This window comes from Elaeis guineensis, chromosome 1 (genome assembly GCF_000442705.2).
Source record: "Elaeis guineensis isolate ETL-2024a chromosome 1, EG11, whole genome shotgun sequence".
NCBI lineage: Eukaryota > Viridiplantae > Streptophyta > Magnoliopsida > Arecales > Arecaceae > Elaeis > Elaeis guineensis.
Genome location: NC_025993.2, coordinates 176,121,727 through 176,145,194, shown reverse-complemented (window position 1 = coordinate 176,145,194; position 23,468 = coordinate 176,121,727). Strand labels below are relative to the sequence as shown.

The window sequence follows — 23,468 nt, the reverse complement described above, 5'->3', positions numbered from 1 at the left end:
CCATCCAGATTTATTTTTATATTTAAATTTATTTGGATATGGATAGAAATTTGAGTATTCAACTAATATCTATATCTGAATCCACATCCATAAAAAAAATATGGATATAGATGGATAACTATCCAATATTTGAATATCCAATTCTTTTATAATTTTATTTTATTTCATATAGTATTTATAAATTTTTAGAAAAGTAAAAGATACGAGTGACTGTGAGATAACTAGAATTAGAGTTCCATCGAGCCCCACGATGAAGAGGAAATCAACTATGATAGATGTCGATCAACCCGAACCAATGAAGGCTTTCTTTGTCGAAAGCATCGGACAGAACAGATCTGTTGGAGAAGGGCAAGAAAAGTTCATCTCCAAGAAATGCTCAGCATTTGAAGGGGGATGGCTGCCGGAAGCTACTAGATCTTGATTGCAAGTTATCTAATGACCTCGTGGGAGACTTTGAGGGCCACTAACAAAGAGGTGGTGGTGCTAGAGTAAAGGTTTTTACTCAAGTTATCTCCTCTATAGAGGAGATTGATCAGTCATCGATGCGGTGGAAGAAGACGTTAATTGGTAAGTTTCTTGGGAAGGGTCTCCTGCTTGATTTTGTCCAAAAAAAGATGAAGGTTTATAAAGGGTTCATCAGGCTCCATCTCTTTTAGAGGGTTTACTTTTGTCCTTTCAAGAAAAACAAATCTTATATACTTGAGTGAGGTCTTTGGATCCTGGCTGGCCAACTCCTTGCCTTAAAAAGTTGGTGACCTAAGTTTAAGCATGGAGGGGATCAGATCTAGCAGGCTAGGATATGGCTACAGTTACTAAATCTTTCCCTCGAGCTATGGGATAGGGAGAAGATACTCAAAATTACTGCTGCGGCAAAAACTCCAATGAACCTTGATAAATAGATGGAGAGTTCTTCTAAATGGGGTTATGTTCAAGTATGTATTCTTATTGACATCTCCAAGAGTATTGGCCCCGCAACAAAGGTCAAGATGAATGATAGGTTGATCTGACAAATACTTACATACGAGAAACTACTAGATCTATGCTATTCCTGTGCGAAGCTAGGCCTAACCATGAAATCTTGTTGTTGTATCATGAAGGATGGACTTGACTTTAAACTTGTCTATGGTCTTTGGATCAGAGTAGCCATGGTATCCCATGTCATTATGCCACTAAGTTGATTTATCTTTCATTTAGTAATATCTTTAATTCTATATTATAAAGTTTAATTATCCAATTTATATTGGATTTACATGCATACTTCTACTATCTGATTTGTATCCATATTTATTTAAAATAAATTTGGATATAAATTTTTGTATCTGACTAATATCTATATCTATATTTGTATTCGTTAAACAAAATAAATATAGATATGAATATATTTTTATCCGATCTGTATCCAATCTGATTTTAATCCTACTAATTCAAGTTTAACAATGATCTTCTTTCATTAGGGTGCACTTTATGGAGGACATGGAGATTGAAGTGGTTTTGTTATTTTAGCAGTAGACCACTAGTTGTTTATATTAGGACAGGATAAATTCTAATCTTATTGAAAATATTTTATAGACTAATACTTTGATGCAGGTTATGGTTGCACTAGACCTAGTATTGCTTAGGCAATGGAAACGCTTACTGGATACTTTAATTATTTCTAATATGCAATTTTAGAGAAGGGGTCCAAATGCGACATACATGAGCAAGCCTGGGTCAACTTGTACTTGCTTTAAAATTTTATATGTTGACTTTAATCGGGTTGAGCCAACATGAATCAACTCAAGCTATACTTGTTTAGTGTCAAATTGGGTTAATCTTAGCTTGCTTGAGCTCGAAACTTAATCATAGCAACATTTTTTGGGTTTATTGAGCCTTCCATGGTTTAATCTTCAACCGCTTGAGCACAAGAGCCTCGGCCTTGATGCTCTTTCAAATTGGATGTCAACCAAGGTGGAATTGTGGTTGAAGGCCAATAGCATCGCAGCGGATCCAGCTCGATATTCACCCACCTCCCAAGGATTTGAGGAAAGCATCAGAAGGGGCAGAGATTTTTGATTCCTGCAATAAGACAACGTCACAATCAGATCTCTAATTTTCTGCCTCTTGGCCAGCACCACTAAGCCATGAACATTCCAGAAGAGAACTTACATGGAAAAACGCAGGAAAGCAACCATATTGGATCGTAGAATGCCTATTTTCCTAATTTCTAAGACCATAAAACAAGAGTATAGGGGCCAAAGCGGATGATCGTTGAGATGATGAGACCAAACACAAAACCAATGCCAAGGGGATAAATAAGAGAAATAGAAGAGGATCGGATTGTTTTCCAAATGCATCAGATGCTCAAATGCACTTCCGAACCAGAGAGCAGACACTACTAATAGGTGCTGACATCAAGCTTGTTCTTCTCTAACTCTTGTAGGGATCTAATTACTTCATCGTCTCTTTTGAGAAGGAGAACCCGACTAGTAACTGTTTAGGAATGCTTAGGAGCAGCAGGGACGCACCAGGCTCCTCCTCCCCCAGTTTCCCAAAATTCTTCTTTCTTCCTCTTGGTGGAGATGAGACTCGCTGTGACAGCATTCATACCCCCTACCGCTTTAGATCTCAAGGTCCTAGTGGAAATTTATGCATAGTCTCTTCTCCTTTTGAAATACGAAAAAGCCTAGTTCAAATTGATATAGTATTTATATCTTATCATCTCCATCAGGGATATGAAAAGCCGTTCGATCTCAAGCATTTGGTCAATGACATGGACGCCACCCCCACCGCCCCAGCTTGCAGCACTACGTCACCACCCTCTTCCAAGACCTCTACACCCTTCTTCTCACGCTTGATGAGAAGGATATCACCAGATCAATCCTCTCCCGTTGCAACTGCTCCTTTCGTCAATCATCAAATTCGTGAGTGGAAAACCTTTTTAGGTTGTCGCATGCGGCAATGGTTGAGAATTCGGAGAAGCTGCTGGTGTTGAGGTCGGAGGTCAAAGGTTTTTTGGCGGCTAGAGAGAGAGAGAGAGAGAGAGAGAGAGAGAGAGTCATCCAGGTTTAAGGAGGGCTGCAATCGCCATGGATTTGAAAAGGAGATGACCAAGGACGAGAGGAGGGGCCATGCTGAATCGTGAGGATACCTGGACGTGAGGCAATTCTACGGGGAAGTACAGACTGAGGTTCTGTTTGGTTAAATTTTTAAAATACTAAAAAATATTTTATGATTTTCAGAAAGTATTTTAGAGTAATATTATAAAAAAATTATTTTGATTTTGTCAGAAAATTAAAAAAATTTATTTAAAAAAAATTATATTTTAAAATTTTCTCCAAAAATACTTTCTAACTAATGTAGGAAAGCTGTTTTGCTTTTCCCAAAGCAGTTTATCAATATGGTTACTAAACAGCAAATAATTTTTTATAAAAATTTTACTTCCAAAAATTCTACTTCTCAAAAGCTCTACTTCTAAAAGCTTCAAAAGCTCTATTGCCAACAGCAATCCCAAATAGGACCTCAGTGCTTGCAATGTTATTTCTATGCAATATTAACTAGCACTCAACCTCTGCGTTGTAAAAATTCAATTGATAATAATGATAACATTTTATATTAAAAATTGCGCTCACCAATTAATCCTATGATGATATCAAAAAGCTCTCTGAGAGTTCTTCTTTTCAAAGATGGCCTCCCAAATCAGTGAATGTTGCTGTATTTGATAAATGCTCGGCATCCAACATCTCTATGCAGTACTCAATAGAATCCTCCAATTTTTTTCTTTTGCACAAGTCTTGAATCAAAACTGCATATCTAAAAATATTCGGCATATCCTATTTTTCTGCATCTTTTCTAAAAATTCTTTTTACATCGTCAAACTTTACTATCTTGCAGAAGCCTTCCACAATCGCCATATAAATCACAACCTCAGAGATTAATCCCTTCTCACGCATTAATCCGAATAGCTTCATTGCTTCTTGAACCAATCCATCTTTATAGGGCCTATCAAGCATGGCAACTATATTAGAGATGAGCCCTATCTTCTTCATCTTCTTGAAAATATCATCGACATCTTCTGGTGGAGACTCGGGCACCATGGAGATAGATCCAAATAGTTGCTTCGTTTGCTTCTGAAGAGTTTTCTTCACCTTTCTACCATAGTTGGCATCACCAAGATTCAATTTTTTGAAGAGGATAGACGGAGAACAAAAGCTTCGAAGGTAGCATTAGTGGCGGCACAGGAGAAGGGGTTTTGATTTTTAACGGTCGAGACTCTGTCTGCTTCTTATTTTTTTTTTCTCTTTTTAGCATAAAATTGAGTTATAATAATTTAAAAATATTCTTTATTTTTTATCATACTATTTGTACTTTTATTTTTTATTTAAAAAAATATAAAAAATAAAACTTGACATATGGCATTACGAAAAATTATCCTATAATCTTATGTATCAACACAGAATACCACTTCTAATACCTATGTATCACTTTATTATTATTATATAGACAGATAGATAATAATTTAAAATATTTTTTATTTTTTTATCATACTATTTATGCTTTTATTTCTTATTTTAAAAATTTTAAAAATAAAAAAAATAAAATTTGACAGATGGCGTTGCAGGAGATCATCTTATAATCTTATTTGTCAATACAGAATGCCACTCCTAATATCCGTATATCGTTTTATTATTTTTATATTGATAGATTTTTTTATCATACTATTTGTACTTTATTTTTTATTTAAAAAATATAAAAAAATAAAACTTGATATGTGGTGCTGTGGAAGATTATCCTATAATCTTACGTGTTAATATGGAATGCCACCCCTAATATCAGTGTATCACTTTGCTAGTATTATATAGATTATATTGGGGGATAATTTGTCATCTAGGCTGAAGACATGAACCAGCAGAAGGGCATATGATGAAGTGTACAGGACCGACGTCACAGTACTATTGGAGATGAAGGTATTCGATCTCGAAGGTAGATATGTCTCTTTCGAACCATGAGAGGGTTGTCCGAAGGAGATCATTCAGTACATTACTTTGAGCCTCTCCGATCCTAACTTTGGATCCTGACAATCCTCGATTTCTGACGATCTTCCTAAGCAGAATATCCAAGTCTAGCTGATCTTGACTTCGGTCTCAAGCCTAGACTTCCCCAACTGATCCCAGTCTCTGCAATAGCTGACATCTAGATAGGTCGATCTCTGACTTCGATGGCAGGTAAGCTTCAGACACCATCGATACTTATTCCTGTGAGCACGACTGGTCTTAACCATTTCCTTCTTTCGACATCCATCTTCATTGGACCATGTCGAAGCCTCCTCAATCGAAGCCAGTCCAATCTTACCTATGCTCTTATTTCAAATTCAAAAGTGCCTGCGACACTATAACTAGCTTCGAAATAAAAAAGACAAATATAATTATCTGATCTCGAAGATTTCAATCGAAAATCTCACCATATCATATCTAAATTGACCATACAACCTACCAAAAATAGCTTTTCAGCTCTCGTCTACAAAATGACCTCCAGAAGACCCCTAAAGTATGCGTGCACGACCTCTTCTAAATGCTCTTTTTCTATTTCTTTGAAATTTAATTTGAACATCGGAGAATCTCCATCGGAGCCGACTCCGATCATGACTTACTTTGTAGGTCACTTTCCAGAAAGGACACACCACCGCTCCAACAACTCCGATCAAGATTTGGATTTCAGTGGCAACAGATTATTATATAGATAGATAGATAATAATTTAAAATAATTTTTATTTTTTAATCATATTATTTATATTTATATTTTTTATTTAAAAAATATAAAAAATATAAAAAATAAAATTTGATATGTGGCATTGCAGGAGATTATCATATAATCTTACGTGTCAATACAGAATACCATCCTTAATACCCATATATCATTTTACTATTATTATATAGATTCTTTTATGAAAATAAAAATTTTATTCATATTTGTAGGTTATACATATGTAGTATCTTGGTTTACCATGTTGATAGATGTTGGGCTTACTAGTGTTTCGGGCAAATCCTATGTTGAGTGACTCACACCATACTAAATAGATGTTGGATATGAGCCTCACTAATAAGACATGTTTTTCAATGGTGGTCTACATAAGAAGAAAGAGAAAGTCTTTTTGCACCGCATGCGGTGCAGCAAAAATACATCACTCTACTTGATTGGACCATATAGCCACTGCTTTCCAACGCGTCTTTAATGCCTGCAGTTTTACTTTTTCGTTTAAAATTTTGAATGACAAAAATACTCATCTTTTTTTTAAAAAAAAATATTACATTTTATAACCATATTATGACATCCTGCAGTTAAATTATGACTTTCTGCACAACAGCAAGTTATAATTTAATCACAGGATATCATAAAGAAGAGAAGAGCATTTTCATCATTTAAAAATTCTACAAGTTTTCAATGACGAAAATATCTTTCCACTTTATGACTTCTAAAAAAAAAATTATAACTTTTTGTTATATACGAAGTCATAATTTGACAGCAGGATGTCATAATATAATCACAGGATATCGTAATTTTTTCAAAAGGTGAGGAATATTTTCATCATTTAAAATTTCAAACGAAAAAGTAAAATTATAAATATTAAATATGTGTTGGAAAACGATGGCTATGTGGCTCAATAAGGTGGGGTGATGTATTTTTGCTACATCGGATGCGGTGCATAAAAAATTATTCTAAGAAGAAAAAAAGAAAAAGAGAGGAGTGGGATGTTGAGTCTTGACATGTGACAAAGGTTTTTTACATAAACATCTTCTTGGATTGAAATTTAAGATATAAGGATTTCATTTTCTTTACTCATCTCATCTACAAGAGTGCTCGGTGCTCTTTGATATGAATTAACAATGACCCAATAATCAATTCATCACTAAGATATGAATTAACAATGACCCGGTAATCAATTCGTCACACAAACACAGGTTTTTCACAAGAAATCTCAACTGATGAAAGCTTTCCCTCTCCTATTCATTAGGAAGCCAGTTCTGAAGATGCCTTAACAAGCTCTTGGTAAGCAACAATCTATAATTGTCTACCAAAACCCCTAAACAGCAACATCTTTAAGGACAGTCCTGAGCCGTTTGTCCTTAATGCTGATAAAAAAAAAAAAGCTTCCTATAGCGGGATCTCAAAAGGAAAAGTTGAATGATCCTGATGCGGCAGATATGGTTCTAAAGCTGCCACTTGTCATTCTATGAATGTCCATCACCAAGAGGGAGAACATGAAAAACCCCAAAAATGAAGAGACTGACAGAGAAGCTGGGAATCACTAGAAAGATTTTGCCAGAATGTGATTACTTCCAATCACTAGCATGTTAAGATTTGATTATGGAATCAGATTTGCATTGCTCCATTCTAGTTCTAGTATAATTTTGCTTTCACCCTATACACGTTAGATTGAAGCAATGAGTAATCCCATCAGATTTTCCTTGTGCATTTATTTCGGCAATCGAGCAACCATCACTTTTCTCATGATTGTATACACTGGTTGTTGTTTCTTCCCATTACATTCACAAAATCTCATGCCATAAAAAGGATCTTCTTATCTCATGGTACCAGCTTCTTCTTCCAAACTCATTTGGTATAAGGTAAAAAAGAGGACAAGCATTCTTATTTGTCATCAGAAATTAATTCCTATCTAAGCCGCAAAACCTCATGTCATAGAGGGAATCTTCTTATCGTTTTGGACCAGCTTCTTTTTCCAACCTCCCTCCATTTGATGCAACGAAAGAACGGGGGAAAATTCTTATTTTCATCAGAAATTGCATAGAACAAATATTGATTAACAACCCTTGCCAGCTCTTGAGATCAAAAGCCATGAACACAATTTAATTCTGTCCATGTGCATTAAAAAAAAAAAGAAGAATGAGATCACGAATCAAGCCTACCTCCGAAATGATGCAGAACAATTGATGCAGCAGCCGTAACATTGAGTGATGCAGTCCCACCACCACATTGCGGGATGTAAACAAAGAAGTCACGTATCTCGCATTCCTTCTCCAATAAACCCGTACCTTGTCGGAAGCAAGACAGTAACCGCGCTAAAAAAAATCTATCTAAATGAATACTATAAAAAAAGGGCAAACCTTATGCTAATAATCAAGAAGAAAGAAAGCACCTCGTTTCCGAGGAGGAACGCAGTGCTCTTCTTGAACGGATCGTGGGTCACTGAGATGGTGCCTTCGGTGATCTCCACCCACGAATGTCGCAGTCTCTCTCCTCTTAATGAAACCCAAAACAAGCACAGGGTAAGGGAATTGAACGGAGAAACAAACCATAAAGAAGGACGGCGCGGGGGTTGGGGGGAAGGGAGCGAGAGAGATGCCTTGAGGGAAGAGGGAGAAGAAGTGCCGGAAGCGGAGGTGGGAGGTGGAGCCGTGGCTGCCGAAGGCGTTGAAGTCGCGGCGGCCGACAAGGACGATCTCGGAGACGCCGAAGGCGGTGGCGCTGCAGGCCAGCGTCCACACGTTGTGCCGCTTCGCCACGTTGGGTACAACTACCAGGCTCTCCACAGCGGCCGTCGGCGCCGCGGCCATGGTCGGCGAGGCGAAAGGGGAGGGTCGACTTCAGAGTGAAAAGTTTCGACAATATTTTCTATTTTATAATTAGGAAAAATAATAAAAAAGTTTTAAAAATGTATAAAAAGATTTAATTTATTAAAAAGTTTTAAAAATATATAAAAAAATTAAATTAAAAAAAAGATACAATCGTCGAAAGCAGAATTCGAATTAGGCTCTCCCCAGCGGCCGTCGGCGCCGCGGCCACGGTCGCAAGGCGAAAGGGGGAGGGCCGACTTCAGAGTGAAAAGTTTCAACAATATTTTTTATTTTATAATTTAAAAAATAATAATAATAAAATTTAAAAATATATAAAAAGATTAAATTTATTAAAAAAATTAAAAATATATAAAAAAATTTAATTTATTAAAAGAATTTTGAAAATATATAAAAAATTTAAATTTAAAAAAGATATGTTCGTCAAAAGCAGGGTTCGAACCATGCTCTTCACAGCGGCCGTCGGTGCCGCGGCCACGATCGGCAAGGCGAAAGGGGGGAGGGTCGACTTCAGAGTGAAAAGTTTCGACAATATTTTCTATTTTATAATTAAAAAAATAATAAAAAAAGTTTTAAAAATATATAAAAAGATTAAATTTATTAAAAAAATTTTAAAAATATATAAAAAGATTAAATTTATTAAAAAAATTTAAAAATATATAAAAAAATTAAATTTAAAAGGGATATGTTTAAAGCAGGGTTCGAACCTGTGCGAGCCTAGCCCAACAGATTTCAAGCCTATCTCCTTAGCCATTTGGACAGATCAACAAATAACAAACCTTTTCTTCCATCAAAAAAAACAAATTGCCACAAACCTCTATATCTCACTAATTTTAGCATTTCTAGATGAAACCTGTTGTGGTATAGAAGGAAGGATATCATTAGCCCCATATTTGTTGTTAGTCAAAAATACTGACTTACATAAGAAGAGACCATTTTTCTCATGTGAGATATCTTTTTAAGGATAAAATCGTGAGACCTATGAGTTAGAACGGATAATACCTCACGTACTGAGCTATAAGTCTTTAATCGCAACCGTGGTATGCTAGATAAAGAGGATGGCATCTTTCATCCATACACACTCTTCTTTAATTGAGGAGCTATGTTGTGGTGTAGAAGGGAGGATATCATTAACTCCTTATTGGTTGTGAGTCAAAAAGGACTCTGACTTATATAAAAATGGATCGTTTTTTTTTATATAAGATATTTTTTAAAGGATAAAATCATGAAGTCCCTAGACCAAAGTGGACAATACCTTATATATTGAATTATGAGCCTTTGGCCGCAACAAAATCGATCAGCAACCATGATCATGTTGCTCTAGAGCCATGCATGGGCTTCAAATCTTCACCAGTACTTGCCTTGTCCAACGATGCTTACTTAGGGCACAAACCCATCCTTAGGTATATTTCAGTAAAATATACGTGGCACATAGTTTGTCCTTGAAGACTTAGATGAGTTCCAGCATTTTTCAAGGGATTTTTCTTCATTTTTATTGAAAATTTAAAAATAAATATTTTGTTAGTATGATATAAAATTATTAATATGCTTTATAGAGTAAAATTATTGTTAGAATATAAAAAAAATGAATCATAAATATTAAATTATTAATATTATAGTATAGGAGGGAGGACATCATTAGTCTCATATTGATTGTAAGTTAAAAAAAAATTGGACTTATATGGGATGGGACTTTTTTTCCCTCGTGAGGAACCTTTTGAAGGTGCATGTCGCGGCACTAATGACTTCCAAACAAGATGCTGTTCATTTGCTATTTATATCCCCAGTGAAATTTCAAATAATGTCACTACAAAATTTTAGTTTTCAGCACAGCTCCAGCATGGTTAAATTTCAAATGGTGTCACTTCAAAATTTCAGTTTTCAGCACAGCTCCGGTATGGCGCCTAATTATCTCAGCATTTCTATGGTCGCTGGTGAATTTGATCAAGTTAGATCCTTACATTTTTTCCCTTTTTGTTAGAGGGCTGAGTATATGCAAGTCCGCTGGCCATACATCTACCCAATGCTCTAGTTGATCTAATTAGAAACACTTAAATCCTATCCTAGATTACATGTTAATGGGTTATTTGAGCTGCTTTTCATAACAATCATTTCTATGTTATATGATACAAACCGCATACGTTGTCACACCCTTATTTCCATTCACTTACTATATAAAGCTCTAAATCTAAAAGAAAACGTAAAAAAAAAAATATTGCAAGGTTTCTCATTTTTAGGCAATTTTTCCTCATAGAAGTCAGCTAAAATGAAACTGCAAAGCATAACCGATGACTTTGCACTATCATGAACCTAAGGCTTGCTTTCTTAAATCTTCTCGTCTTCTCTCCCTCGTGGTTTGAGCTACTTAAGCCCTAGAACCTACAGGCCATTTATCATCATATTTTCCAAAATTCCAAGTATTTCTTTTATAACTAAATAAAAACCAAGGTGACTGCTACTAGCCAATTTCATCTCTACTAGTTACTGGCCTTTTTTCGAAAATCAATATATAGACTAAAATTATTGAGACATTCAATTAGTATTTAGATTATACCTAGATATGGATAACGAATCCATAATTCTATTTTATTCTCTAGATGGATATAATTGATTATGCCATTTCTCAAATCACCGATGAACCGTTATTGAGATCCATGCTAGTCGGTTGGCGGTATGAGTCGGCACGGATCCGTATCGAACTAAAGCAAACGGACACAAAAGTGAAGAAAGAAACTCATGACGAGAAAAAGAGAGACAGAGGGAAGGAGAGAGGATGCCTGAAGGAGATGCCAACTATGGCCACAAGCAGACTGGTGGTCCAATGGATGTGCTTGGAGGGCCACCAAGGCCTTTGCTTCCTCTACCAAATCATAGCCGAGAAAGAGAAACAGAGAGAGAGAGAGAGAGAAAGAATAGAGGAGAAGCCGTTAGAGAGGACGTCGGAGGACCTCCGACTGGTCGCTGAACCATGATCCTCCGATTGGTCGTTGAACAATGAATCATGGTTCATGACTTCGCGGGCGTGAAACAAGAGATTACCCCCTATTTTATAGGATGTTTTTAAAAAAATCCGACAATAGTGAAACCGACAAATGAAGCTGGTTACACTATTCATCATTGTTATAAACAAAAATATGATAAACAAGGATAGTCACCCTTATTCCATGGCTGTGACCCCTTCCGTGCCTTTCTACTGCCCGGTGGACACAATGGCCATCCAACGCCCTTCGGTGACCTCTTTACCGACTACGCCTCCTTTTGATATCTTTGTTCTCTTTCTCTCTATCTCTCTCGATTAAATATCCTACCGTACGAAATAAAGCCACGAAGGCATTCGTGGTCCTCTGGCGGCCTTGATAGGCCACCGATGGCCCTTCGACGGTATTATCCTCTCTTTCCTTCCTCTCCTCTCTCTCTTCCTCTTTTTTCCTCTTCCTTCTCCGATGTTCCAATTCGAAAAGCCGAACCGCACCAGTTTGTAACCAGTACAGCTCGAAATAGCTCGAAATTCTCTGAACCATTCGGTTCAGGACGATTTGGCAAACCATGCTAGTTCCTATTCCCACCTAAATCCTAGTATTGGAAAACAAGAATTAAAGGCAACAAAGTTCAGGAACAACCGAGAATATTGTTTAAACTCCATGTAAAAATTCAGATGCATTGCACAAGTAGATCTTATGCACTTTCAAACCCACGTCTGCATTCAAACAACAAACACATGCTAATCATAATATGAACATAAATTTTCCCGGGGTCATTTGTAGCCTAGTGCTAGCTAAGTGTCATATAAAATTGCTTGCATGTCAATGCAGATGCAAGTGTTGAACTACCACATCCTCAAGAGAACAAATCAGAATGAGTGAAGCATGCTACCAAAAAGGTCTTCAGATACCTGTTCGAACAATGAATAATAAGGGAAGGAAGGGAAAACAAGATCGAGGAATAATGTCAATATAACAGCACAAAACAAGAACAACCAGAATTGGATGATGTTTGATCGTATTGCTAACAAATATGATGTTAGAATTAAAATATTGAAAAGAATTGATCATGACAAACTACCAGCACATGACATGCTTTTTGCATGACATTTCTATATGATGAAAACTTGTAACTGGCATCTCTATCCTCTTCAAGGCATCAACTACTTAATATAAACATCAGAATATAGAAGGAACAATATATGTACCATAAGATTGCAATTTGTTGAGAAATTGTTTGTCCAAATCCAATGTAAAATGTTCAAGGATGCGTTATTCATTTTAAAGTCTCACATATCATTATTTCTGAACTCTTTAACTCAACTGATCAGAATGTATATGCAAGCTAAGAGTCAGCAGAGCGTACAGAAATCCTGCGCTGAATGGGTGTCCTACATGAAGGACAATCCTTCATACCCTGCTTCTCGTGAAGCTCATTGCATTTGGTGCAAACAACTTGGTGGGCACAAGGAAGGAAAACAACAGACATCTCTTCGGTCAAGCACATCACGCACTCCCGTTCAGGCTGTACATCATCAGATCCCAGGTCCTGGACAATAATCTTCGTCAAATAAAGTGCATTACTGCTCTTTCTTCCATCAGAAAGGCATGACGCATAACTTTTATTCGTGCCCCATTTTAATGTTGCAAACTTTGAGGAGTCTGTCATTAGCCGCAATTGTGCAGTCTGTTGCTCAAGCCTCCGGATATCATTTTTGTATTTTTGTAAATCATTTTCTTCTTTCACTATTAATGCATTTTCCTGTAATTTTGCTGAACTCTCAATTTTTTCTTGCTTAATTCTTTCAGAGTTGGACAGCGAGAGGGCTTCATCCTTCATTTTCTCTTCTTGTCTCCACCTAGCCTGTAATATTTTTCATGTGTAACAAAGACAAAAAAATTAGATAACTCTGATATAAAGAATGTGGTATAAAACAGAGAGATGGTTATGGATGGTGAAAAGGATTTTAGCAATTCAAGATAAAAGATTGCAGCTCTTCAAGAAATCTGATTGAAAAATAAAAAAGAGAAGGTACTGGAAAATCAGATACCAAATACATGCCTACTCTTCATGGATTTTCCCAATATGCTCTTTTTCGCTCAAATATTTTTAACAATCAAAAAGAAAAAAAGGTTCCGTCTTTTCCTTCCTGAAATAGTTGTTGATTTTTCTCTTTTTCAAATACCGCTAGAGTGAAACAATTCAAGAAAATAACAGCTCAATATAAGGCTGAGATCAGATCAAAGCTTGGGGTATGAAAATCAATAATTATCCTTTATCAGTGGAAGAAACAGGTGAACTTACAAAATGTTTTACCAAATCCTTGACTACTGCATCCTTTTATTCAAAAGGTTAATCACTATGAATAAATCATTCTTAGTCTTCATCACCGCAAACACCCTTGAACAATAAAAGTTGCTTTAAGGCATAAAGAGAAACTGAAGAATGATTTCAATTCCGTATGTTCAGAAAACATCTGTCTGTGAGTAAAAAATGCTCCAATGCAATGTACTTTCAATCTAATTTGCTACCCTTTCTTAGCTTTACTTAGCCTCCATTGTATTTTCACACAAAAAAATGTCCATCTTTTTGACATACTAACACCCAAGATACTTTCACACAAGAAAAGGCAAAAAAAACATTGCAAATATAAACTAACCCACTCACAGAAAAGCAAGATATTCAGATATAGGATTGAAAAAGATGCTGTGCTAGAGCATAATAATCTCATCAATTAAAGAAAAGAACTTTGATGGCTCAAAGGGAGTTACATGTAATGCACCATGCAACTCACCTGCACAAGCGAGAGGCACATACACCACACCACTCATTTGCAAAAGCACAAGGCACATAAACATCAGAGAGAGAGAGACTCAAGCCTGAGATACTTTCACAGAGGAAAAGAAAAAACAATACAAATATAGACTAATCCACTTAGAGAAAAATAAGAAACATTCAAACATGTGCTAGAGAATAATAATCACATGAATTAATGAAAAGCATTTAGAATGTTCAAAGGGTGTTACATGTAGTAATGCACCAAAACAAAAACGTGAGCAAGCACAAGGCACATAAACATGAGAGAGAGAGATAAAGAGAGACCTCTGATTGACCTTGCTGCTCTTTAGCTTGTTCTAGTTGCTGCAGCAGCAGAGAGAGTTTCTGCTTTTCATTCACAAGCTCCTCTTGAGACAATGACTTCTCTCTCTCCCATGACTGGAACATTTTATGAGTCTTTATCTCCCTTCCCGTAACTTCATGGCAACTAGCCGCCGCTTCTGCAGCCTGTAACTTTGCAGCTTCCATTTCCAGCCTCAGCCGGGCATTCTCAACTTCGAGCCTGTGAGCAGCAGCACTGGCTCTCTCAACCTGGTCATTTGCCTTGGATATTGCGATTTCCATCTCTCCAAGCTTTTTCCTGGTGTTATCTTCCAAATTCTGCCTCTCTTTTTGGAGACGAATGACATCTTCCTTTTCCTGCCTCAACGTTTGCAGCTCAAGCTTGTCTTTGCTCAGTCTACGGGCAGCCTGCATCACCTTTTGCTGGGCCCAGTCTGTCCAGTCCTGCAGTTGTGCCTGCAGTTCCCGTAGCCGGGGAACTAATTTAACCAGCATATCATCCTTCTTGTCCTGTGGTACCCAATCCCTAGATATCCTATCGGAGGGGATGCCTGCAAAACTACTGCAATTTGAAGCCTCAATACTACAGTCTTGTTTGAAACCAACACCACTGCCGCTTGTAGAAGAAATAGACAAAGAAAGTTCAGTGTTTGCAGCAGGTGTTGGAGATGGACTGCTAACTGTTTTTGCACTGCATGATGCACTAGAGGAGAGTCCAGCAGTAAAAGAAAGGTCAAGTGTCATGTCCGCTTTTGACTTTTCTATTCCCATTGCCTTGCTTACTTTAATGGAGGTGCTCTTCATATTTATCATTTTAGAATTGGAAATGGGATTGCATTTCCTATCCAATATTAAACCCCCCAAATTACTCTGTTTGCTTGCTCTAAAAGCTGCTTTAGATCCCAATGCTCTGTAGCTTTTCTCAAAGTGAATTGACTTATGCCGGAGAATAAATTCCCTCTTTGAACTACCTAAAGGGACCCTTCTACTACCTACTGACTTCCCTTCTTGTAGAGAATGAGAAATGGTTGAAGAAGAGGATTCCTCCATATGACCAGATGAAGAAATTGGATTCTCCTTCCCTGTATTAAGATTTGGAACCATCTCGTGCACATTGCTTGAGGCCAAGAACCTGCCATAAGGTAAATTTGGGATCCCTACCACAGTGGACATTTCAGGTTGTGGAGTATTCTTAGGATAAGGTAAAACAGTTTTCAGTTTCTCAGGTCCGGGAGCATTTGATTCAGGAATGGCTGGAGAAGAAATATTATTGAAGTTTGAGCCTGATTCCACTCGGGGAGAAGCAGAATTGCCTGAGACCTCACCATTTTCCATACCATTTAAGGGATTGTCCTCCAATGCACAAGCATGGGAAATATTCATGTCACAGATCAGCAAGCACCACATGGCATCACCTATACTAAAGAATGGTCGGACCTCCCTAAGCATGCTAATCATGTCTACCAACACAGTCCTTGCCAACGTCCGCAAATCCTCTGATGAGTTCTCTGTTCTAGAAGATTCAACCTCTTGCCCACTCCTCAAAAATACCAATGCACTGTCAACAATGTTAGAAACTGTATCTTTGCATCCATAACAGAGCCCGGACCTCAAGACAACACTCGTTGCCACCTCCTCAGAGTATCCAGAAGAAGTGATAATCTTAATTGCACTCTTAAAGATGCTATCCAAATTACTCAACAAGATCTCCTCAAGTTGGGTTTCTGTGAGCTCACTCCAGTCTGTGTCTTGGAATTCCTCCAATCCTAGCCCTTCTAGAGGACCACACATAAGCGTCCCACATGTTTCGCAGGCACCTGCATGGTGCTCAAGGCTGGGATCATCCGAGTTCCTCTCAACAGGGAATAATTCTTCGTAGTTGGAGCATTCGGTTTGCAATGGAAGATTGGCTGTAATTGGATCAGTTATGGGTGGATCAGCTCGAAACTTTCTCTTGTTCCTCCTACCCCTTTCTTGAATAGGGATCGAGGAAGACAGAGGACTGCTACCCCTAGCCACCATTGTAGCCATTCTAACAACTGATCCCTCAACAACTCTCTAACTACATGCATCATCAACGCAGAACCCAAATCCAGAATCCAGACAAACAAAAACATATAAAAAGAAAGCAAAAAAGGAACATGATCAGAGAGAAGTGCCAACGATTGATTATAATTCAAAACCTATCAAGAGATCTCTCTTTTTTTATTAAAAAAAAAAAGAAAATCCAATCAAAAGAATCATCGTGATTAAATAACTCAGAGCAAGGGATGGGCAACGAGCCAACCTTACCGATGTGGAGATTATTGCATAATCCGGGTGAAATCCCTGCATCAAAACAGTCGGATTCCATCAAGAATGGCAACACCCAAACATAAAAAAAATAAAAGAATCATGCATCAATTTGAGAAAAAGATGAATTCGTTGCAATATTACTAAAAAAGAACAGCTACCATAAAATTTCCAATATAAAACGCAAAAATCAATCAAGAAAAGCACTCGAGAAAGAGGAAATCCAACATACATGAAAGAAATCGATGAGGAAAGAAGAAGAATCTACTGGATAGGATTGGATTGAATATAGATCGGAATAAATCCAGAGAAAAGCGGGTTGAGAGCGATCGACACCCACCCGTTCCGGAACAATGGAAACTGGATCGATTGGCGATAGATCGGCAGGCGGAGGTACCGACGGAGGGGGCGATGAGGGTTCTGCTGGAGGTCGCGGAGAAGAACACCTCCGCCTTTTCCTTTCTCTGTCTGTATTTACTCCGCTGCCTTGGGGTTTGGTTGTCAAGGGTGCTATTCTATACGTGCCACCGCTTGGTGTCATGTGTTAACAGATGCTCACAACCACGTTGGGCTTGTGGTGGTGTAGGTGACCAAAGCCCTAGGACTGGCCAGACCCAAAATGTCCGACCCGACCCTAATCTATTTTGGCTAGGTTGGGGTCAAGTGCCAATGGAACTTTTTACGATTTAGAATTCCATTGGGGCACGACTTAAGCTGGATAAAAATAGAGGTTTTATAGCTCAAGTTGGGTTGGCACACACTGGGGTTGCAAAGGAGCAGGCTTCTTGTGGAAGAACTAATCAAGTTGAAGCCAAGCACAAGCTTCCTTATACAATATCTAAGTTGAGCTTGAATATGCTAGCTATCTAGATTAGCCAAGTTGAATTCCTATGTGTTTTTACAAGCCTTTAGGTTGCAAGCTCAATTATATGCCAAGCTTAAGAATCTATTTGAGCTTACTAATTTTCTAGCTAAATTGAGTTGAAAGAAGTCTATTAGCCAATTGATCCTAAGCTATTCACGAACAATTTAGATTTTGATATAGCCAAGACTACATTTTGATGGAAAAAAGAGAAGGAAGATGCACAAAACAAAAAGAACCATAAAAGTAAGAAAAAATTCTCTTTTTGAGTTTTGATTCTATACTAAAGAAAATAGACCGACTACAACGTTGGCCAAAAGGACCGTATTCATAGAAGAAAAATTCTAACTCAATGCCTAAGCAATCCGAAATAAAATAGAAAAAAGATTAAGACTTTTAATTCATCCAGAATTTTTCGGACTCCCATTGACCAATCAAATGATTGAATCTAATCTCAAAACTGAATTATGATGGTGAAATATTAGACTCGTAGAGCATGGAAAGAGCTTCCTAAATTGAGGTCTTATATACGATTCTGACTCCGGATGAAAGAGTTATGCTTGTTTCAGCACGATGAAGTCAAAACCATCATGGTTAGATGTAATCAGCTCGATTTCTTCTTCTCTCGGATCCGATCATCAAATCAAGAGATTTGCCCACTAAAACTTCTATGCCAGATCTTTTATAGCTCCAAACTAGACAAGGTGATTCAGAATTTAGGTCCCAGGAGAATAGGATGACATCTTTGATATGGTGCCATTCTGACATGAAAATGGGATCGAGATAGTTATGGTGTTGGAATTTTCATATTTTTGATTTTTAACTTTTATCACTTCAAAATTATTTATATTTTATATTAGTTTTGTTTTGGGATGTAACAAATAGATGCATCTCTTGGTGAATATTAGTTATTCTATCAAGGGTCTCCATTAGAAGAGTTGCATTGGCAGATGCTTCTAAGCACCATGTCTCTTTGTTTACACCCTTTCAAAACATGTAAATATTGATTCATGAGGTTGCTCAAGTGAGAGCATAAGAAGATTGATGCAATTTTGAGGTTTAGACTAGTTCAAATTCATCCTTGAGCCGTACAATTTGAGTGCATAAAGATAATTATGTAACCGACCATTGTATTTTGGATAGGGATGGCAATGGGTAGGGTTTGGGTCGGGTAGTATACTACCCATCCCCAAACCCGAACTTAATACCCTATACCCAAACCCTACCCGATACCCAATCGGGTAAGAAAAGAGATACCCATCCCCATACCCAACGGGTTCGGAGATACCCGTGGGTAACTTATTTCTCCATACCCAATCCATACCCGCCCCATACCCAACCCATACCCATCCATTCTATACCAAAAAAAAAGTAAAATAATTTTATGCATATTATCAATCAAAAATAGAATTACCAATTATATATATATACATACATACATACGCATATACACACTTCTAACACACACACACATACATATATGCATACATATATGCATGCATACATATACATACATACATATATATAATTATATATATATAGAGAGAGAGAGAGAGAAAGAGAGAGAGATCATATATATGTGTGTGTATATGTGTGTGTGTGTGTGTGTATATATATATATGTATATGTATATGTATATATATATTCGGATATGTATATATGAATATGTATATGTGTGTGTGTATATATATATATATATATATATATATATATATATATTCGAATATGGGTTCGGATATTACCCATATCCATAGGTTTGGGTCGGGTTCGGGTAGAAAATAGCACTACCCATACCCGTACTATAGTTTTCGGGTTTTACCCAAACCCAATCAAACCCTATTTTTCGGGTTTGACCAGGTTCGGGTTCGAGTAGGGTGTATACCCATCGGGTCGGATTAATTTTGCCATCCCTAATTTTGAATGAGTCTATCATCAAATATTTATGCTAGTATAGGACAAATTGTACTCTAAAAGGAGTGCTATCCATAGTGCGCTTGGAATCATTGATATGTTTAGGACATGTTTTATTAATTTTTATTTCACTATATATATTGTATGAAAAATTACTTTATTATATGTGAAAGTATTATATCTTCGACTTAAGATCATGAGTCAAGGGTCATGGCAACTGTCACATATTCTAAAAAAATTTTCTTCATAAGTATGCAAGACATCTCATCACAATATCATAAAGCAACAATCGAACAAAATCTAAATAATTAATATTCAATTTTAGTTCAAATAACTAAATCAAATATCTTAATGAATAATATTCCATAGTCTTGCATCAAATTTCAATAAATCTTAATTTAAAATAAAAAAATATCAAAATCTACCTCTAGTTCACTCTTCCATAATGAATCTCCGAGTCAAGCTAGTTCTCTAAATTTATAAAAATAGTAAAATATATAGTAATGAGCTAGATAATATAGTAAGCAATATATTTTTTGGCTAGATAAATTCAGTAATAATAATACACTGAAAAATAAATATATAAGGTACATCAAAATATATAGCACTAATTAAAATAAGATCTATGCAAATTCAGTCCTTTCAAAATTTATTTCATTCATAAATTAATTTCTTTCAAAATATTTGATTCACCTCAATAGCCATGAATTATAACCATACTTTTATCTCATGGCTAGGACAGAATGAGCTCAGAATAAATAAAGTACCAACGTATAATTTTTACTGATAGGATATCGATATACTAGCACGTAACCTTCATCATGCTAGATAATGAAATTTTCTTGAACCGAGATGTCCAATCTATTCTAATCCATCCTCACCATCTGAACACTTGAGATATCCTCAGTCCATTGGGACAAACCAAGACCTTTCTTTTCCTAAAAAAATTTGTTGTTACCAATTTGTCCCATCCACATTATCTTGTCTTGATATCATATTGTTCTAGTAGCAAAACAAGATGGGTCGAGGTATCCTAGAATTATGGTTGCTATTATAATGATTGCATCATTGTTGATATTAAAGTCACTCACATAAATATAAATTTATATTATAGTAAGATAAAGTCAGGTGAGCCAAACATCTTTATCTTTATTTTATTTTATTTTATTATTATTTTATTTTGGAGTTTAGCTTTGGATGGGTTTAAGATGGATTTAATTCAATCAAAATGGTTGAGTCAAGGTAGGATGGGTAAGGGGGTAAGGTAGGAAAAATGGATATATGTGATGGGTAGGATAGGATTGGGCTGATTGGCGCTTTCTGTACCCCTTACATTTTTCACAATAACTATTTTACATCTATGGATAAGATAAGTTGTTTCATCAATTCCCAACTTTGACAGTATAAGCGTAAAATCAAGCTAAAATATTATAATGCAATCTTGTGAGAAAGAGTTTCCTTTAATCCATTTTTGCAAAATTTCATTATATTATGGCTTGCTTAGTCTAGTTCAAGATCCACAATGATCTTCTTTCATCGGGGTGCACTTAAGTGTTTCTACTAGGATAGGACAAATTCCAATTTCCTACCTCTTGGCTGGCACCACCAAGCTACGGACATCTAGGAAAGAACTAACATGATAGGCAAGAAAGCAACCACAATTGATCAGATAGAGAGCCTAGCTACTCACCTAATTTCAACGACCACTAAAGAAAAGTATAGGGACCATAGACAAATAAATACAGCGGGCGATCACTGAGGCAATGAGATCAAACATGAAGACAACAACAAGATGACAATAAGAGAAAAAAGAGGATCAGATTGTTTTCTCAGATGCGCTTCTGAGCCAAAGCACAGACACCACTTACGCTTTGGTTGAGAGAGAAGAATAAAAGAGAAAAGAAAAAAATGAGAGAGAAAGTTACTACTTTTCCTTAGGAGTTTTTTTATAAAAGAATGAAAAGAAAAAGAGAGAAATGGAGGAAATACAAATCTCCGCAAATCTATAATATTTTTTCCCTCCAAATCAAGCAAAATTAGAGAGAAAGGAATTGAGAGTTAGTGAATTTTTTTCCATCTTACCCTTTTAATGATAGAAAATAAAATTAATATTATATTTCAATCTTAAGACTTATTTCAAGCATCCCACCTAAGCCTTCCATCCGATTAAGACTCCCGTGGATGGAAAAAATCAATGAAAATAAAAAGAAAGATGAAAAAAATTAAAAAATAAGATTTTTCTTGATTTTTTTCTGGAGTTTATTGGATTTCTTTCAAGGATATAATAGTAAAAGAATATTGTAATATTTCATTTTTTTTCTTTTTTCTTTGTTTCCAATCAAGAAGCGAAGAAATTATTTTTTTTTCTTTCTTTAAACTTTCAATCAAGAGGAAAGAGATATATTTACTTTTTTTCTTTTTTTTTCTCTCCTTACTATTTTTTTTTTCTTTTTCTTTCTCTCCCAAACCCCCAAACAAGGCATTAGAGGTGCTGGCTTCAACTTTCTTCTCTAACTCTTGCAAGGATCTAATTACTTCATCAGCTATCTCATTTGAGAAGGAGAACCCATAGGGTTTCATCCTTAATTTCTTTAGCGATTGTTTAGGAATGGTTAGGAGTATCAGGAATGAATTGGACTCTGTCTTTAATTTCTCTAAATTCTTCTTCTTCCTCTTAGGGGAGATGAGCCTTGTCGCAATAGCCCACACACCCTCCATTGCTTTAGGACGTGAGGTCCTTCCTAGTGGATATCTGTACGTAGTTTTTTTTTCCTTAGAGAAAGGAAAAAGTCTAATTCAAATTGATATAATATTTATAATATCTTATCATTTCGTAGTTGGTTCACCTAGGAGACACGATAGAGTTCACGGGATATAAAAAAGTCATTCGATATTAAGCATCTGATTCACACCACGGATGCTAACCACCACCCCACATTGCAGATAAAGGACAAGGGGATTGTGATCCCCCAAACTCAATTGTTCAAATCTAAAAATGATGGAAAAAATAAAAATACATAAGCTAGCCCATGCATTGCATGTACTAGAAAATATGATGGAAAGTAGGGTGGGCGAGTCCGAACAGGACTCTTCTTCTTCTTTGACGGAAGAAGATGAGTTTGAGAAGCATTTTTGATGTCCTCCCCACCCCCCACTTCTTCCTTTGATTCCATACCAGAAGATCCCAAATTAGATGGAAGTTCACCTAGATTATTGAGCTTTTCGCTCTATGATTTCCATCAGAATCATAGCCTAAGCATTACCAGGAAGCATGGTAAGAACCTAACATCCTTTGACTTACCTTTCTTTCTCTTCTCTATGGTCGCTAGAGCCCGAATTCTGATCGACAGACTACCAAATTTTGTCAAAAAGGGGGTTTAGAATGATTCTCTTATTTTTCACTTTGATTTTCACCATTCTTCTTGATTTTCCAATGGCAGTCGTTGCTAACAAATACCGATTTATGGTTCTCCATTTGTGCTATCGTGGGTTGCATCCCTAGCCACCACCATTGCCCGGGAGAAGCTCCTCTATTCCAAGCAACAAGGGAAATGGAAAGTCCCTTGTTCCACCAAGAGAGAAAGAAGAAAAAGAAAAAGAAAAAGGAAACAACAAAGGAAGAAAAGAAAGAAAGAAAAATACGAAAAAAAAAGAAGAGAGAGTGTCTCTCTTCTCTCTCTCTTTCTCTCTCTAAAAAATTATTTTCTCTCTCTAAAAATATTTTTCTCTAGATT

General features: G+C 36.5%; 1 protein-coding gene and 1 pseudogene across 4 annotated transcripts; both read right to left on the bottom strand.

Annotated features, from left to right (window-relative positions):
- Nucleotides 1–1,540: 1,540 nt before the first annotated feature.
- Nucleotides 1,541–8,755, bottom strand: LOC105039772 (uncharacterized; annotated as a pseudogene).
- Nucleotides 8,756–12,735: 3,980 nt separating this feature from the next.
- Nucleotides 12,736–17,517, bottom strand: LOC105039774 (putative E3 ubiquitin-protein ligase RF298). 4 transcript variants are annotated; one of them, XM_010916039.3, is made up of 4 exons: nt 17,302–17,517; nt 16,962–16,997; nt 14,652–16,727; nt 12,736–13,412 (listed from the first exon to the last, which is right to left on the bottom strand). In XM_010916039.3, the coding sequence occupies exons 1-4, from the start codon at nt 17,500–17,502 to the stop codon at nt 12,894–12,896; spliced, it is 2,832 nt and encodes a 943-aa protein (XP_010914341.2). In that variant the 5' UTR covers nt 17,503–17,517; the 3' UTR covers nt 12,736–12,893. The 4 variants fall into 4 exon arrangements, with proteins under 4 accessions (XP_010914341.2, XP_010914340.1, XP_010914339.1 ...); XM_010916038.3 differs by having other exon boundaries at nt 16,957–16,997; nt 17,302–17,464; XM_010916037.4 differs by having other exon boundaries at nt 14,652–16,731; nt 16,957–16,997; nt 17,302–17,426.
- Between the last annotated feature and the right edge of the window lie 5,951 nt (nt 17,518–23,468).

What these genes read in the sequence shown, in the direction of transcription:
- LOC105039774 (XM_010916039.3), bottom strand. Translation starts at nt 17,502, where the DNA reads ATGACACCAAGCGGTGGCACGTATAGAATAGCACCCTTGACAACCAAA. An exon ending in ATGCAATAATCTCCACATCG is followed by an intron (nt 16,728 to 16,961) that starts GTAAGGTTGGCT and finishes GCATGTAGTTAG; the next exon opens with AGAGTTGTTGAGGGATCAGT. An exon ending in AGCAGCAAGGTCAATCAGAG is followed by an intron (nt 13,413 to 14,651) that starts GTCTCTCTTTAT and finishes AAAATATTACAG; the next exon opens with GCTAGGTGGAGACAAGAAGA.